This window comes from Trematomus bernacchii, unplaced genomic scaffold (genome assembly GCF_902827165.1).
Source record: "Trematomus bernacchii unplaced genomic scaffold, fTreBer1.1, whole genome shotgun sequence".
Classification (NCBI taxonomy): Eukaryota; Metazoa; Chordata; class Actinopteri; order Perciformes; family Nototheniidae; genus Trematomus; species Trematomus bernacchii.
In genome coordinates, this window is record NW_022988097.1 from 2,866,763 (window position 1) to 2,882,685 (window position 15,923).

At 40.9% G+C, this 15,923-nt stretch overlaps 1 protein-coding gene across 2 annotated transcripts in view; it reads left to right on the plus strand.

Annotated features, from left to right (window-relative positions):
• The window catches only part of si:zfos-2326c3.2 (misshapen-like kinase 1), a 91,416-nt gene that overhangs the window by 70,170 nt on the left and 5,323 nt on the right, over positions 1 to 15,923 (plus strand). For both annotated transcript variants that reach the window (XM_034121192.1, XM_034121193.1), the window contains 4 exons: positions 132 to 232; positions 1,377 to 1,526; positions 14,656 to 14,815; positions 15,683 to 15,822. In XM_034121192.1, the coding sequence (XP_033977083.1) occupies positions 132 to 232; positions 1,377 to 1,526; positions 14,656 to 14,815; positions 15,683 to 15,822 (551 nt within the window). The remainder of the gene's footprint in view (positions 1 to 131; positions 233 to 1,376; positions 1,527 to 14,655; positions 14,816 to 15,682; positions 15,823 to 15,923) is intronic.

Below are 15,923 nucleotides of genomic sequence, written 5' to 3' on the forward strand. Positions count from 1 at the left end.
TATATCTTCCAAGCCACAGTTAAAATATACAGTACAAATTTATTATTTAGCACACTCTGTGAGAGAGACGTACAGAGTCAAAGAAATGAGGTATCAACTTGTTGAGGTCTTTTTTCATCTTGTTTCTTCAGTGCGTTACGACAAGATTAAGTTCCTGGTGATTGCTTTGAAGAACGCAGTGGAGGTGTACGCCTGGGCCCCAAAACCCTACCACAAATTCATGGCCTTCAAGGTTTGTAACATTCAATTGAAATGCAAAATGCAACTTCTAAGTTGAGATTGTAAAAGAATAGAGTCAGGAACAACGATGTAAGCAACATATACCATGCATACTACGGTGTAAGGTATACTATTGATCTCCTTGTATACTGGGGATACTGGATAGATGTAATGGCTTTAAATGCGGTACAGACGTCAGTGGTCAATAAATTGTAAACCCTCGGTAACCAGATGGAGTTACATGCAAACTTCAACCTGCTCAGCCAGTATTCTAATTCCTTCAAATGTTACCCAAGTCGTCCAACAAGAGAACAATAGAGTGTTGCAGGAATGATTCATGAAGTCCGAAGATGTGTGGCACCTACTGGTTCTTTCATCTCAATGTCATTGTTTTTTAAACTGTTTTGTTATTTAAAAGCACGATCACAAAATGATGAGTTTCTACTTTTAGTTCTACGACATTAAATACGTCATCAAATACCCCACTTCTGAGTTTTGAAGCTTTTAAGTGTCACACCAAACTGCATTTGCTAACAAGTGTCTCAATGAGGCTACTAAACATCATCCAGACAACCATTAGCAACCTTTAGCTTAGCACAATCCCATCTGCTTTTTGTTGAGGGAGCCCTTGTGATGCTAACATTCTGGTCTGCTTAGAAACATGTCATCCCTGCACTCTATACAGTTGTCCTTTTATGTTTTCACTAGAGTTTTGCACAATCTAGGCCAAACTCATTGATAGACATGGAAGAAAAAAATAATAGGGTCACTTCCACAATCAGAAACATGCACATATGCGTATACAGTACATGACACATCCAGGCTATCAGAGTCACAGATCTCAGCAGAGCTGTGTCCCATTTCTTGGTGTCCTTCGTGGCCTGAGCTACTTTTTTTTTCAGAAAAGGCCGAAAATAAACCACCTCTTGTGGAAGCATGACTATTTTAAGATTGCTATTATATGCTCATCACATTGTCACAGTCACTCCTAACTTATTAATGCAGCAGTTCCAGTCAGATAACTGTTGTCACATTTCATTTGTAAATGTATCATTAAAGGTTATGATTGTAATGGAATTTTAGTTGTTTAGACTATCTCCACTGAGGTGTTTTGCTGATGTTTTTGAGCATTTGTCTTTGTGTGAATGTCTATGCAGTCCTTCCGGTCGCTGCCTCAAAAGCCGATGTCTGTTGACCTGACAGTAGAGGAAGGCCAGAGGTTAAAGGTCATCTACGGCTCCCTCTCAGGTTTCCACGCCATTGACGTCGACTCTGGAACACCTTACGACCTCTACCTGCCTACACATGTAAGATAATATTGCTTATGATCAGTACATTTTCTTGTTTGTGCCATTATCAGTCTCAAAACGTTTCTAAAAAGTCAAAGCTTGTCGCCAACTCCCCAAATATTGTAGGCATAAAATGACACATTTCTCACATACTTCACCAAAAGAAGTAGTTAAAAAAAGTCTATCTCCAAAAACAGGGGGTAGAGATTATTTTCATAACAACTGAAAATGTAAAGTACGGAGCCGTTTAAATATCTCTGATGTAGTACATGATACAGATATAATTTTCACTGTAGCTTGAACTCTCTTATACCTGACTTGTTTTTTTATCATCTGCTTTTATACACCATCACCCCATTCTCTCTGGATTCACCTCTCCTCCTCCTCTTCCTCCCACTCACAAGTCTGCAGTTGTCAGTCATTGCTGTTCTTTATCTCTCCTGTTCTCCTCACTCCACCTCCCCCCCACTCTCCTCCCACTCAGTGTGAAGCTGTCAAACACTGAACTCTTCCTCTTTCATTATTCTCTTGATTTCCTCCCACTCATCTAATGTGGCATCATTCATTGGCTCATTTGTATCTTCTCTTTTGTTTCAATAGCCAAACTTCCATTGCTCTCCCTCTATGTCTCTCTGTTGTGTCTGTGGGCAGGTAAAGCTCAGGGCAGAATTGTGTGAGTCGTGGACATTTCCGTTCAGATGTTACTTTTCACCCCTCAAATGGCATTCTGACTTTCAGTTGAATTGCAGAGACTGATCAAGTGCATGCTATCCGACCGTCACTGGATTGTTGACGGTAGTAGACCAGCATCAGTTATTTTGGATTTTAGTTTAATGATTTTGGATTTGATGTTTTGCTTGTGCATCATTTTCTGTAACCCAAGTAGTGTCAAAACACATTCTTACATCTTACTTACTGATTTTACATAGACAACCATATAGAGCTCAACAACATGATGTAGTTTGTGTATATTCTTAGCCACACTACCAGCGTGACTCTAGGGACGTTTTGGAAGCTTATTCTACAATTGTTAAACTTTAGTATGGACTTATAAGGGCCTGCGTTCACATAGCACCATTTTCTGACACAACAACGTTTGACAACGTATCACCACTGTTGTGTGACAGACTAACTTCGCCCCCTTTGATTTTTGTATCTCCTTGTGTGACTGGTAACACTTTATATTAAGGTACACAAATTCACCATCAACTAGTCAAGGTCAAGGTTCTTTATTTGTCATACGAACATAGCTACAGAGTAGTTATGTCGATGAAAATCTTAGGTCACAGGCTTCTCCAACAGTGCAACACAATAATACAGATAAACAGAAAAATATAGTGCAAGTAAATATTAAAAAGTAAATACAAAAAGAAAAATAGTTTAAAAAATGTGAAATAAGAGTCTATATGCAAGTTATTGGAATGATATATTAGAGAAATAGATACATAATTACTAAGTAGCAGATGAATGTTATGGATGTTGTTTCAACAGTTCAGGTGTTTAACAGATGTTGTTTCAGCAGTTCAGGTGTTTAGCAGTCTTATGGCCTGTGGTATGAAACTGTCTCTGAATCTGGTGGTTTTAGTCCGGATGCTGCGGTAACGCCTGCCAGACGGCAGCAGACAGAACAGTTTGTGGCTGGGGTGATGGGGGTCTTTTATAATCCGTAGTGATTTCTTCCTGAGCCGCTGGGAGTAAAGGTCCTCCATGGATGGCAGCTCCGTCCTGGTGATGTGCTGTGCAGTTTTCACCACCCTCTGTAAAGCCTTACGGTTGAGGTCGGTGCAGCTGCCGTACCAGGCCGTGATGCAGCCAGTCAGGATACTCTCTATGGTGCACCTGTGGAAGTTGCAGAGTATCCTGGAGTCCATATTGAACCTCCTCAGCCTGCGGAGGAAGAAGAGCCGCTGTCGAGCTTTCTTGGTGATGGTGGTGGTGTGAAAAGTCCATGTCAGGTCCTCAGTGATGTGGACCCCAAGGAACCTGAAGCTGCTCATTCTCTCCACCGTAGTCCCATTGATGGCGATGGGGGCGTGTCCCTCTCCCTGCTGCTTCCTGTAGTCCACAATCAGCTCCTTTGTTTTGCTGATGTTGAGATGGAGGTTGTTCTCCTGGCACCAAGATGTCAGGTTTTCTACCTCCTCTCTGTACGCCGTCTCGTCGCCGTCTGTGATCTGGCCGATGACGGTCGTGTCGTCAGCAAACTTCACGATGGTGTTGGAGCTGTGTGTGGCCACGCAGTCGTGGGTGAACAGGGAGTAGAGGAGAGGGCTGAGCATGCAGCCTTGAGGGGCTCCGGTGTTGAGGATCAGGGTGGAGGATGTGATGTTTCCCACCCGCACTGCCTGGGGTCTGCCCGTCAAGAAGTTCAGGATCCAGTCACAGAGGGCGCTGTTGAGCCCGAGGTCTCTGAGCTTGATGACCAGCTTGGAGGGCACAATGGTATTGAATGCTGAACTGTAGTCAATGAACAGCATTCTCACATAGTGTTCCTCTGGTCCAGGTGTGAGAGGATAGTGTGGATGGTGAGGGCTATGGCGTCGTCTGTGAACCGGTTTGCTCTGTAGGCAAACTGCAGGGGGTCCAGAGAGTCCGGGAGAGAGGAGGTGATGAAGGTTTTGACTAACCGCTCAAAGCACTTCATTATGATGGAGGTGAGCGCTACTGGGCGGTAGTCATTGTGTGATTTTTGTCTTTTTGGGGACAGGAACGATGGTGGAGTGTTTAAAAAATGTGGGGACTACAGACTGCAGCAGGGACCTGTTGAAGATGTCTGTGAACACCTCTGCCAGCTGACCTGCACACACCCTGAGAACACGGCCAGGGATGCCGTCAGGTCCAGGAGCCTTGTGTGGGTTAACCCTTTTAAAGGATTTATACACATCTGCCCTGTTTAAAACAAAAGGGCAGGGCTCCTGGTCCTTCTCTGCACCCCCAGCCTGGCTGCTCTCAAATCGTGCAAAAAAACAGTTTAACTAGTTGTTAATTAACATGCATATTAGCAGTATATTGGTTCTTTATTAGTCATTATAAAACACTTATTAATGCCTTATTCTACATGACCATATTCTACAAGTAATAGGCCATTAGTTGAGAGTTTTTCCTCAATAACCCTCTAATTAGTGCTTATTTATTGCAAGTAAGGAAGTTGTTGTCCATGAGTTTTGGTCTTAATATGCGCTGCTCAATATGGGCCTAATAAGGCAGTAGTACCACAAGAATAGTAATTCTCCCATAATAACACTTAACATTACATTAAATTACATGTTACTTGTTAGACGCTTTTATCCAAAGCGACTTACATACTCAATACTGTGGGCAATCCCCACAAGAGCAATTTGGGGTGAAGAACGACATGCTGACTGCAGTGGGGTTTGAACCTGTGCTCCCCTGATACGAACACAAACGCACTAAACCACTGCGCCACACGCCTCCACAAATATGGATCTATTCTTATGTAACAAGACATGAAACTATAAGTGTTGGTTAAGTCTAAATAACTCAAGATTAGAATATGTTCCCTATTTTAAAGGGAAGTCTTGTTCATTACCAATAAGCTAATTGACCTGAACAGGTTCCCTATTCTAAAGTTGCCTCCTCTTCACACTTTGTAAATACATTATAGCACACAACTACTGAAATTAACCTCAACAGCACATGAACAAAGTAGGCACATGTTGAAATATCTGTTTTAATAAAGCACTATAGAGAGGTTCAGACACATACCAAAACATGTCAAGTTTCTCCAAGGCTGAGAACACATACAGCCTGTACTTCTTAATAAAAACTGATTTTTAACAGATTTTAAGTATTTGTGATCATACTGTGTGACCTGCTTGTATGTACTTACACAATAGGTGTACTGTTCTCTCTATGTGTTGTACTGTCTCAGTGTGGACATAGATTAAACAGCCAGTCAAACTCTTTTGAGAGCCACGGAATGAGCAGCCATGCTCCTTTATTGACTTATTTGCACTCCACTGACATTCAAACGGAAAAGTTACAAGGCACTTAATAATCTCATACATGCAAGTGTAACATACACAGATTAACACATAGGACCGTTAAATGTAAACAAGGTAAATATAGCTAATGCTAGCTGTGCAATAAGCATGTATACAGGCTAGTATCGCTAAAGGCCCAGACAAACCAATCTGACAACAAAGAACTGACACAGACGGACCCCGACTGTTGCGTCGCCTCGCGTCTCTGCGTTTTGGCCATGTGTCGCACTGGAACACACCGCAAAGACTTCAGCCGATGGCTAAGAAGCACGTACGAACTGCGCATGCGTGAGTGGCAATAACTCTCCTTACCAGCAGGTGGCGGTAGTGTGTATTCGTCATTCAAAAGAGGCAACAACCGGAAGACAGACTGCGTGATAACCGAGAGAAGAACAGACTGCGTGATATAAACCAACAACAAATAGCGTGTGCGTTCCATTTTCACTCTACAACTAGAAGCTCATTCCCGAACCTGTGTCGAGAGCTGGAGTTAAATGAAATCTCAGATTTGCCTTCTTAATAGAGTGGCAAAGTCACGCCCATCTACTTCCGGTCCATGGGACCTTATTTCGGAAAATGTATGTATTGAAGTCAATGGAGAGAGAAAACGTATCTTTCGATCCCGTTTGAATTGTGCCATGAATTACACATATGATGTTTGTCAATCTTAAAAAATAATTTCCATGTCAAAAGAGTCACAGTTTGTCGTAAAACTGTTGAAATATAAGACTATGAAAAATACGCAACTAGAAAGACGACAAATCCCAGAGTCGCATAAGTGATGTCACTCATACTGTAACTGATGTCACAATTGTTTTCCTCCACTAAAATAGCGATAGCTAAGATAAGATAACTTTAACAAGATGCCTGTGTGCTTAGTACCAGGTTGTTATCATACCAGCAATGGGTCTTGCTCGTTCTTTCGCTTCCCGTCTGATGAAAGGACCAGGAGTGGCTGGATCAAGTTAGCTACCTAGCTAGTAGCAAGCACGTTAGTTAGCATTACAGCCGGCTTAGCCTTGTCATTTTTATTAGCCTTAACATTAAGTAACATTAAGTAACCCAAAATGTTAAACAGTAAGAGTAGTAGTCATATTTCGTGAACCCTTTGAAGAGTACTGTCACACCGGTGTGATCATTCTATAATACACCATTTAAGCCCGGGGGAGAAATGCTAACGCTAATGCTACATTAGCTTCAGCGATCTTTTCTACTTTATGCTATCTGCACAAATGGTTGACATTAAACATTAAAAAGATCAGGCAGTTCAGAGAGAATCAAAGGAAGGCAGGCAGGCAGGCAGCTTTGCATGACATTCTTCTGGACATGTTTCATTGTGGTGATAGTGAGGGTAGTCAATCACTTTTTTGACAAGACAGTAGTGACGGCCATCTTGGTGACGTGTGTTGTTGTGCAAAAGATGTAGTTCATTGAGCGTTTCACACAAAAAATGGTGTTACTTCACAGTTTTACGACACATTTTATTTTTTTTGACTTGCAAAATTATCTTTTAAATTGACAAACATCATATGTGTATTTCGTGGCACAATTCAAACGGGATCGAAAGATAATCTTTCTCTCTCCATTGACTTCAATACATATTTTTTCCAAAATAAGGTCCCATGGAGGTCCACCGGAAGGGGAGGGACTTCGCCACTCTATAGTTTGTTTGGGTCCCTCACTTCCGTTTCCCTTCTCATGCACTGATTCGCTAGCTGAACAGCCAATCAGAGTGATTTCTTTTGGCGACTGCCTTTAGGCCGAAAAGGCATCGGCACGGCTGAAAAGACCCGATGGTGCGGGACACACCAATCTGAGTAGGGCGTGTCGACGCTCATCGTCGGCCTGACGCCCACCGACGCCGATAATCGGCCTGGTGTGTCCGTGCCTTTACGCTAGCGTGTATGCTAACGCTAGCGTGTATGCTAATGTCATCACATAAACACAATAGTTACTAATCCTTACAGTGTAAGTGTAAGGCTTACACTTACAGTCATTGCTTTCTGACGGACTTGACCCTTTTACTCTTCAGGTTGCATAGGGAAAATGAGTAGTAGGTTCTTATTATACATCCATGGTCTACTGCCATGCTATTCAGTTCACTTTTTCCTACTTCCTGTACCCGGTTTCCTGTCTAACCTTCAGTACAAATTTTACAAAAATATAAATGTGCAAATATGAAACATACAGGTCAATATCACCTTGCTACAGTATTGGTAGCTGAACTGTCAATACCCCAAAACATATTCTTAGATAGAAATACCTAATTTTTTGTTATTTAGACTTAATTAACACTCATAGTTTCATGTCTTGTTACATAAGAATAGATCATATTTGTTAAGTGTTATTATGGGAGAATTACTATTCTTGTGGTATTAGTGCCTTATTAGGCCCATATTGAGCAGAGCATATTAAAAAGACCAAGCAAGCCGCCCGCGGCTTCAAAGAGCGTTCTAAGATGCTTAATAACTTTTTAACCGCTAATCCTATCCATCTGATTTAAAAAGTGAGGTAAAGCGGCGATTCTAGGCTTTTCGCTGGTATCACTCTTATTATACATCCATGGTATCACTATGTCCTTTTCCGGGATTCAGAGGCTCCGACGTGATCGGGGCAACGTCATCACATTGTACAGCCTTGATTCGTCAAGGAGACCCACGCAGCCCCTCCGTCTGAGCCAAACAGCAAAGGGTTTAGACGCTAAGTCCCACCCATAGACTGTATATGCTCCCACCCCCCTGTGTCCGGATAGGTTTAAAATGTAAAGGTCCAGGCAAACCTCTGCCCATGCTACCATCTTCTCGACCAATCAACATAGGTTGCTGTGTATGTTTTTGGCGGCGGGAGATAAACAATGATAAACAGAGAGATGAGAGAGTAAAACTAAAGAGTAATTTTGCCAGCGTAAGAGAAATAAATACAAAACGAAATATCTAGATACAGTCACACACACACATACACATACATACATATACACACACATCCCAAGACAAATTCAAACCAACATGTCAAAACGGCGTTACACTACGGAAGAAGCCCTAGAATTTATTTTGTCCGACGGACCGCTTAGCGATGTGGATTCCGAAGCTGACAGCTGGCGTGATGAGGAGGAGTACGATCACGGGATTGATCCCTTCGAAGATAAAAAGTGAGTAACTTTGCTTATTTCTTATTGTTTGTGTCGCATTTATCGGTTCCTATTTCTGTATAACGCCGTAAATAATTCGCCCTAAGAGTATTTATAATGCATGGCCATTTGCCGTAATTGTGTCATAAAGTGAAGTCCTTAGCTCAAGATTCACTATCAATAGAGGCTACTATTTATTTTCAGTAAAAAAACGTCAAGCAATACCTTTCATTTATTGCCTCATTCCGCTTGCCCTCTTTGGTTGTTTGTTATAAGGTCTAATGTTATTAGATTCATTGCATTACAATTCAGTTACTGATTCCATCAACTAGTAATGTTAGCAGAGGGATAAAGTGTGTATCAAATCAAAAGTTGAGACTGTGTTTAGAAAATAGATAGGATGACACTGGAGAAATAAAAGCAATAAAGGAAATAAAATAAATTCAGACATTTATATCTGTATATTTTCCTCCCTTTTATTTTAGTCCAGAGGATGAGAGAGGGGATGCACAAGCCACTGTCCCCATCAGTAGGCCTCCTTCAAACAGAGAGGGAAAAGAATGTGGCCAGGAGGGTGCAGCATCCAGAAAAAAGGCCAAACCAGACCATACCTCAATGCCAGCCCCCCTGACAGTGAAAGGAAGAGGAAAAGGGGAAAAAACCTCTCTGACTCCAGAAGAGCCAGGAGCTGTTTGGAACGGACCTGAGGTGCCAGATACTGCCCAACAACTACCACACTTTTGCCCGAAAAGAGCCCCTGGAGTCCAAGGTTTTGTTGGTGTGGAGTATACTCCTGCACAAATATTTAGAAATGTTTTCAACAACCAAGCTGTAAATCTCATCTGCAAGAACACAAACAAAAATGCTGAAAAGGAGCAGGCTAAGGGGAAAAAGTTTGTTTGGGAAGAGCTAAAGCCGGTAAAATTCCTCATGTATGTCGGCTTTATGATGTTCATGGCACTTCTAAAACTGCCAAAAGTAAAAGACTACTGGAGGAAGAAATCACACCTAAGTGATCTCTTTCCTGCTTCTGTCATGACAAGAGACAGGTTCATGGCAATCAGCAGAGCTGTACACTTGAGCGACCCAGACCGCGATTTGGCAAATGACCGGAAAAAGGAAACCCCAGAGATGGCTCAGAGAGAAGGAGCTTTTGTTTGTGAAGTGGATGGATACGAGAGAGGTGTCAGTGTGCTCTACAATACACCAAGCCTTCAATGGAGACACTGTCACCAGGAACGTGTATGCTAAGGAAACGGGGAAATGGCAAAAAGAAAACATCATGGCACTTCGTTGTGTGGTTGAATATAATAAATACATGGGTGGGGAGGACTTGTCTGACCAGCTCATCCAATACTATTCAGTGCACAAGAGGTCCAACGGGTGGTACAGGACACTGCTGTACCACTGTATAGACATTGCTGCAACCAACAGCTATATTCTGCACAAGGAGATGTGTCTGTCCCACGCCCAGTTCATGGAGGAGCTGTCTGTAGAGCTGTGTGGAGTCCCAATTGGCAGCTTTGTGCCACCCAGAGGGGCACAGTGCTTGCCAGAGTCAATGTCCGGTGCAGACGAGGAGGAGGAGGAAGAGGGAATTGACTCATTTGCGAGACAGAGGTCAGGAGGCACGGCAACAAAAGGTCGGCGAAAATGTGTGCTCTGCAAAAAACGTTCCATCTGGAAATGTGCGCGGTGTGATGTGACACTGTGTCTTGTGGCTCACAGAAATTGCTTCAGCAAGTGGCATAGCAGCCGCACGTAAAACCTTAAGACTTTCGATTGACTGAATCAAGTCTGATTGTAATTTAATGTAAATAATTTAAAAAATGTTGATACATTTCCTTTGCTCTTTGTATATTTTTCTAATATTTTGTTTATAGTTTGAAGATCATTTGCTCTTTGTACATTTGCACTTACTATATATTTCTAGCTCTTTGTTTGTAGTTTGAAGATAATTTGCACTTTCTATATATAAAAACTCTCAACTAATGGCCTATTACTTGTAGAATATGGTCATGTAGAATAAGGCATTAATACGTGTTTTATAATGACTAATAAAGAGCCAATATACTGCTAATATGCATGTTAATGAACAACTAGTTGATGGTGAATTTGTGTACCTTAAGATAAAGTGTTACCGTGTGACTATATGTTTCTTAAACATTGTTATTTTACCATGAACACCAACCTGAAGGTGTTTGCCCTCACACTTTTTATGAATGAGCTTTACCGCTCACAGCTGTCTGACAGCAATAAAATCTCCTAGCGGCCGCACAAAAAGGCACAGTAAAGCCTAAGTAGAGCAGATAATGTGGCTGTATTTTGTTGTCTTGTTTATTTTCAAGCTATTTTTTTTATAAGCGGAAACCTGTTTTGCTGTGAATTTACGGACAATCAAAATGTTAAAATCAGTGTTGTATATGTTTTCGTTTAGAGTTTTGTAGTAGAGCTTACATGCTGACATCTAAAAAGGATATAAAGCCCACAGTTGTGAAAAATAAATTATAGAGCTTACTCAACTTTCAGAAGTTTGATGCATTATTATAACTAGAGTATCAATAGCATAGGAACACAGTAATTACCAATGGTATACATACCCCAGCTGCCTACACCACCAGTCTATAAATACAAGATGACGCACTGCAGAATATATTTTTCATTTCTTCTCTTCAGTTAGTCTCAGAAATAATAGGCAAATGCTTGAATAGGAGGCTTGGCTGCATCCACAGGCAAAACATGTCAAACAATCCAACAACATTATGATATGTGTTGGTAATATTTGTGAAATGCATTTATATAACTCAACCTTCATTGAGTTACAATGACTTATGGAAGTCTGTAATGTGTTTTGCATCTCCAAAGTTAATTTGCCTCTCTAAATGTGAACAAATCGCCCACTGCTGGTACCATTAGACACAGAGAAGGGATTTATTCTCTCTGTATGTGGGCATGTACATCTCACTGTAGCCTCCGGTGAGTCATATTCTGACACATCTGGTTAAATATGTTCAGAAAGAACTAGAGAGGGTTTAGGTTCAAGATGAAGAAAGTGTAAAAACTTAAGAAATACAAATATTTTCTTTAGCCTGGTTTGAATACAGTAATAAATGAAAAGTGCATTTCTGAGGTTATTTATTTGTTTTGTTGGTTCATATACTGTCTGTGCACTGTGCATACATATGGTGTTGAGTGGGTGGCTGCAGCAGGCTTCTCCAGTTTCTATGGTTTAATGAATTATTCAAAGATTTTCCTCATCTTTGAATCACTTTGTGATAATGTGTCCATGAAGCCAATACTCATTTTGAATATTTGCCATGGTTTAAGAACAACAGAGTTCAACCTGATGACTTGTGTTTCTGAATAATACATAAAAGATTGGAGTGAGCGCCAAGACAATGTGTAGGACACATATTAGTCTAATATGCCTTTATATCTGAAAGTAAAGTAGTGGAGGTCTTTGTGAAATACTTTTTAAATATTCCATATACGACGATATTGAAGTTCTCCTTCTAACGATAATGCTCTTGTAAAAAATATATATATACAAAATGATCCTTAAAAAGAAAGCTAAAGACAGAGACACGCATTTATAGTTATACATCTAAATATGTACGTTTATATTTGTTGCGCTTGCGGAAGCCCTTTTGATCTGGGGTTGATCGCTCACCGTGGTAGGAGTTTTGGTCCAGCTGCTCTTTTTGGTTATGGTTTGTGCCAGAATTGCATATTCTGTTGGATAGTGAGTTTTAAGGATAGAGATGTGTGGTGTTTCCATCCTAAGACCTACTTGGTTATTGCATCTCTTACAAATCACTTTGTTAACATTCTTGTCAAATTGGCCCATTTGCATGCATTTGCTAATAAGAGTGGACTTCTTTTCTGCTGTAGTGAAGGCTACGTGGTTGATTGTGTTCAGCGTCACACATATTCTAGTTTCTTGCTTTTTGCTAGCATACAATATGTTAACGTTTATTTTGTCTACGCTACAACAATGCTGTATGGCATAGTCAAAGCAAGGGAAAGAGGGAGATTGAATAAAGAGCTAAAGAGAACCAAATATTTGTCTGTAATCGTGGCCTCGTAAGGACCATATTTGCAGCCAACCTTTAATCACGTTGGACGATAATCTAGTAGGCTAGCTTCTTGCTAACTTGCTAGCATAGCGCTTACTTGTTTTGATAAGCTACAGTACAACATTGCAGTAGAACATAGACAAAGCAAGGGAAAGAAAGGGACGAAATATCCAATAATATTCATAAAAGATGTCCCATAATAAAATGTATTTCTGATATCACTCTGAACGATAATCTCGTCATATCGCCCAAGTCTCATCTGCACCATTAGCTTGGTGAGGAAGTTTCTACTTTTTCTATTGTGAATTGTATCGCCCTCTCAGTCTCTCATTCATGTTCTCAACACTTTTCTCACAAACCCACGCACACACACACTTCCCCAGCGAACATGGATTTGTGCCACTTTCTATAAGCATGGGGAGTTGGAGCTGAAAGGGGGAAGAGAGACAGACTTACTAAAAGAGAAATAAGCTCTAAAAAATACTCCACCCCTGTCCTCCTTCTCTTGCCATCATTAACTGTGTGTCCTGTTGAGTTTCTTCCTCACTGCTCCTCTGCTGTTTAAAGCCAGTGTGCACACAGCTCCCTACCACACCGGTGCCTTATACTGTTGCGATTTAATCTCAGCTCTACAGCCTGGCTTCTTCTTCTCTCTTACACACACAGTCAAGTTTACAACACACACACAAACACACACACTCTCCATCATCCTCAATTCACTTTCTCCGAGTACTCTTGAGGACACGTCACACTCCCAGGCTTTCTTCACAGCTGTGTATCCTTATTTGTATTGCCTAATTACTGCTAAAAGCATTTCACTTTTGCAAACAAGGCAACACTCGCTCACTTAAATAATCCCACACACTCACACTCACACACCAGCATCTTCCGCTGCTGCTTGCAAACTATGTAACAATGCTGATTCCGAGGCAGAGGATTAAGATAGCGCTGCGTCTCTGGATGCCTGTTCTGATGCTCAGGATCGTAGTGGCTCACACTCTGGTAACGTATGAAGCGCGGTCTCGTGAACTATGTTTACCTGCTTTTTGTAACATAACAAAACAGTGCTTAACTATTTCTGTGCTGTGTTTGCTGCAGGGATCCCCTCTCTCTTCAGATGTGCGTTTTTTTTTTAGGTTTCTGGTGGTTACAGATCTTGTTTCTGAACTACCTGAATAAATGATACTGAACTGGTTAAAACAAAAATAAACGTATCGGGCGTTGTTTCAAAACATTTATTTTAGATGAGTGCAGCAGTTGTGCTTTCATGCAAAAAACTAGTTAAATTATACTGTCAATGAATTTTTCCTATTATACACTCTTGTGAATTTTTTACTTTATTTTTATTCTGCTAGTTTTGGCTTGAAATAGCCTGAACATGTCAGATTTGTTGTGTCCTTAACACTCAGTCGTTCATCAACATCTCTCAAATATTTAAAGTTTGATTTTAAAGTGTCCTTTCATTTAAAGAAACATCTGTCCTGCTCAATATCATTGACATTTATTTTCAATTTACCTTTGTGCTTCAATCAGGGTCTTAAAATGTTTTTTAATTGATCTAACATTATATTATGATGAACCACATATCACTCTTTTTCATCTGTTTATCAACTGTATCTCGTTGAATTTCAGGGAAAGACATTTTTGAATCATTTTCATTCATCTCTAACTTAAGTGGGTTTGATTGGTTTATGAATTGAACCTTATTTTTTCCCTTCGCTATTGAAAGATATAGTCAGATAACATCTGAATAACGTAAATATGACTTTAATGTCAACAGTTTGAACATAATGTTCAGTTCAGAGAGATATTTATTGTATGAAGAAGTGTCCAATCAATGAGATCAACTGTTTTGGTTTATATGGTGATTTAATCACAAAAAAGTCTTCTTTAAACAATTTTGGTCTAAATAGTATCCATTGTGTGTGTTTGTCTCATAGATCCAGGGCTCCATCCGTCCCCATGCCATCATCATCCTGCCGAACAGCGCCGGGACGGAGGTTCTGGTTTGTTACGAAGACGAGGGCGTCTACATCGACACCTACGGACGCATCACCAAGGATACAGTGCTGCAGTGGGGGGAGATGCCTGCGTCTGTCGGTGAGTTTCACTCACACACACACATCATTACAAGGATTGAAACATGCTCTTCAGTTACGGCTGGATGTGTTTTCAGTGGTTTGCTTTCTGAATAACGGACTTCAGATCAGCAGCTTCCCTGAGCGCTGAGAGCCGACCCTGAACCAGTTTCTGTGAGGACAGATTTGGGACACATGGGCTAAAAATAAGATGCTAGTGATTCTGTGTGTATCTGTGTGTGTCTGTGCTGGTGTAGGGAATGACTTTACTCACATACACACTAGGTTCAGGCGATATGGTAAAGCTCTTCAACTGGCCAACAATCGGCAAATGCTGATTGATGCAGGCAGGTTTGAATAAAGTTAGATGAATGAAAAACAACCGTTGATTTGTTTGTGTCATTGATGGTCCGCTACAAATTATGTTATTCACCATGTCCGTTCTTTTCGACCTTCGCTGTGCAGCCCAAAATGTGTCACCATACTGATCTTAAGTTATGTTACCATACATGTCATTTTATTCCACGTGACTCACATCCACTTCAACACCATAGACATGCCTCCAGGAGCAAGTAATGCTCCAGTGTCTTGCTATAATTCCTGTTTTGTTACCAACTACAGTCCAGTTGGTGGCGTATGCACCTCTCACTTGTTTGCCATGAATAAGACGAAAAAGATAAGTAGATGTTTTGTGTGGGGTCATTTGCTTCTACCAACATGAATGCCACTGTCTTTAAAATAAATACCAAGACAGCCAAATTGCGTTTGACTCATGGAGAGCAATAACGGGAAATGTGGAACGGTAACTGTTTTTGTGTTAGACGTATGTTGACCCTCAGTTGTTAACCATGCTTCCTGTGTTTCTCTCTCCCTCTCTCTTTGTCTCCAGCCTACCTCCAGTCCAACCAGGTGATGGGCTGGGGAGAAAAGGCCATAGAGCTGAGGTCAGCGAACACTGGGAACCTGGAGGGAGTCTTCATGCACAAAAAGGCTCAAAAACTCAAGTTCCTGTGTGAGAGGAACGACAAGGTACAAATTCAACTCTATCTAGATATTTACCTCTCAAGTATCTGCTTGAATCTACAACACAGTAAGACATGTATTTTTCTAAATATATTTTTTACATAATT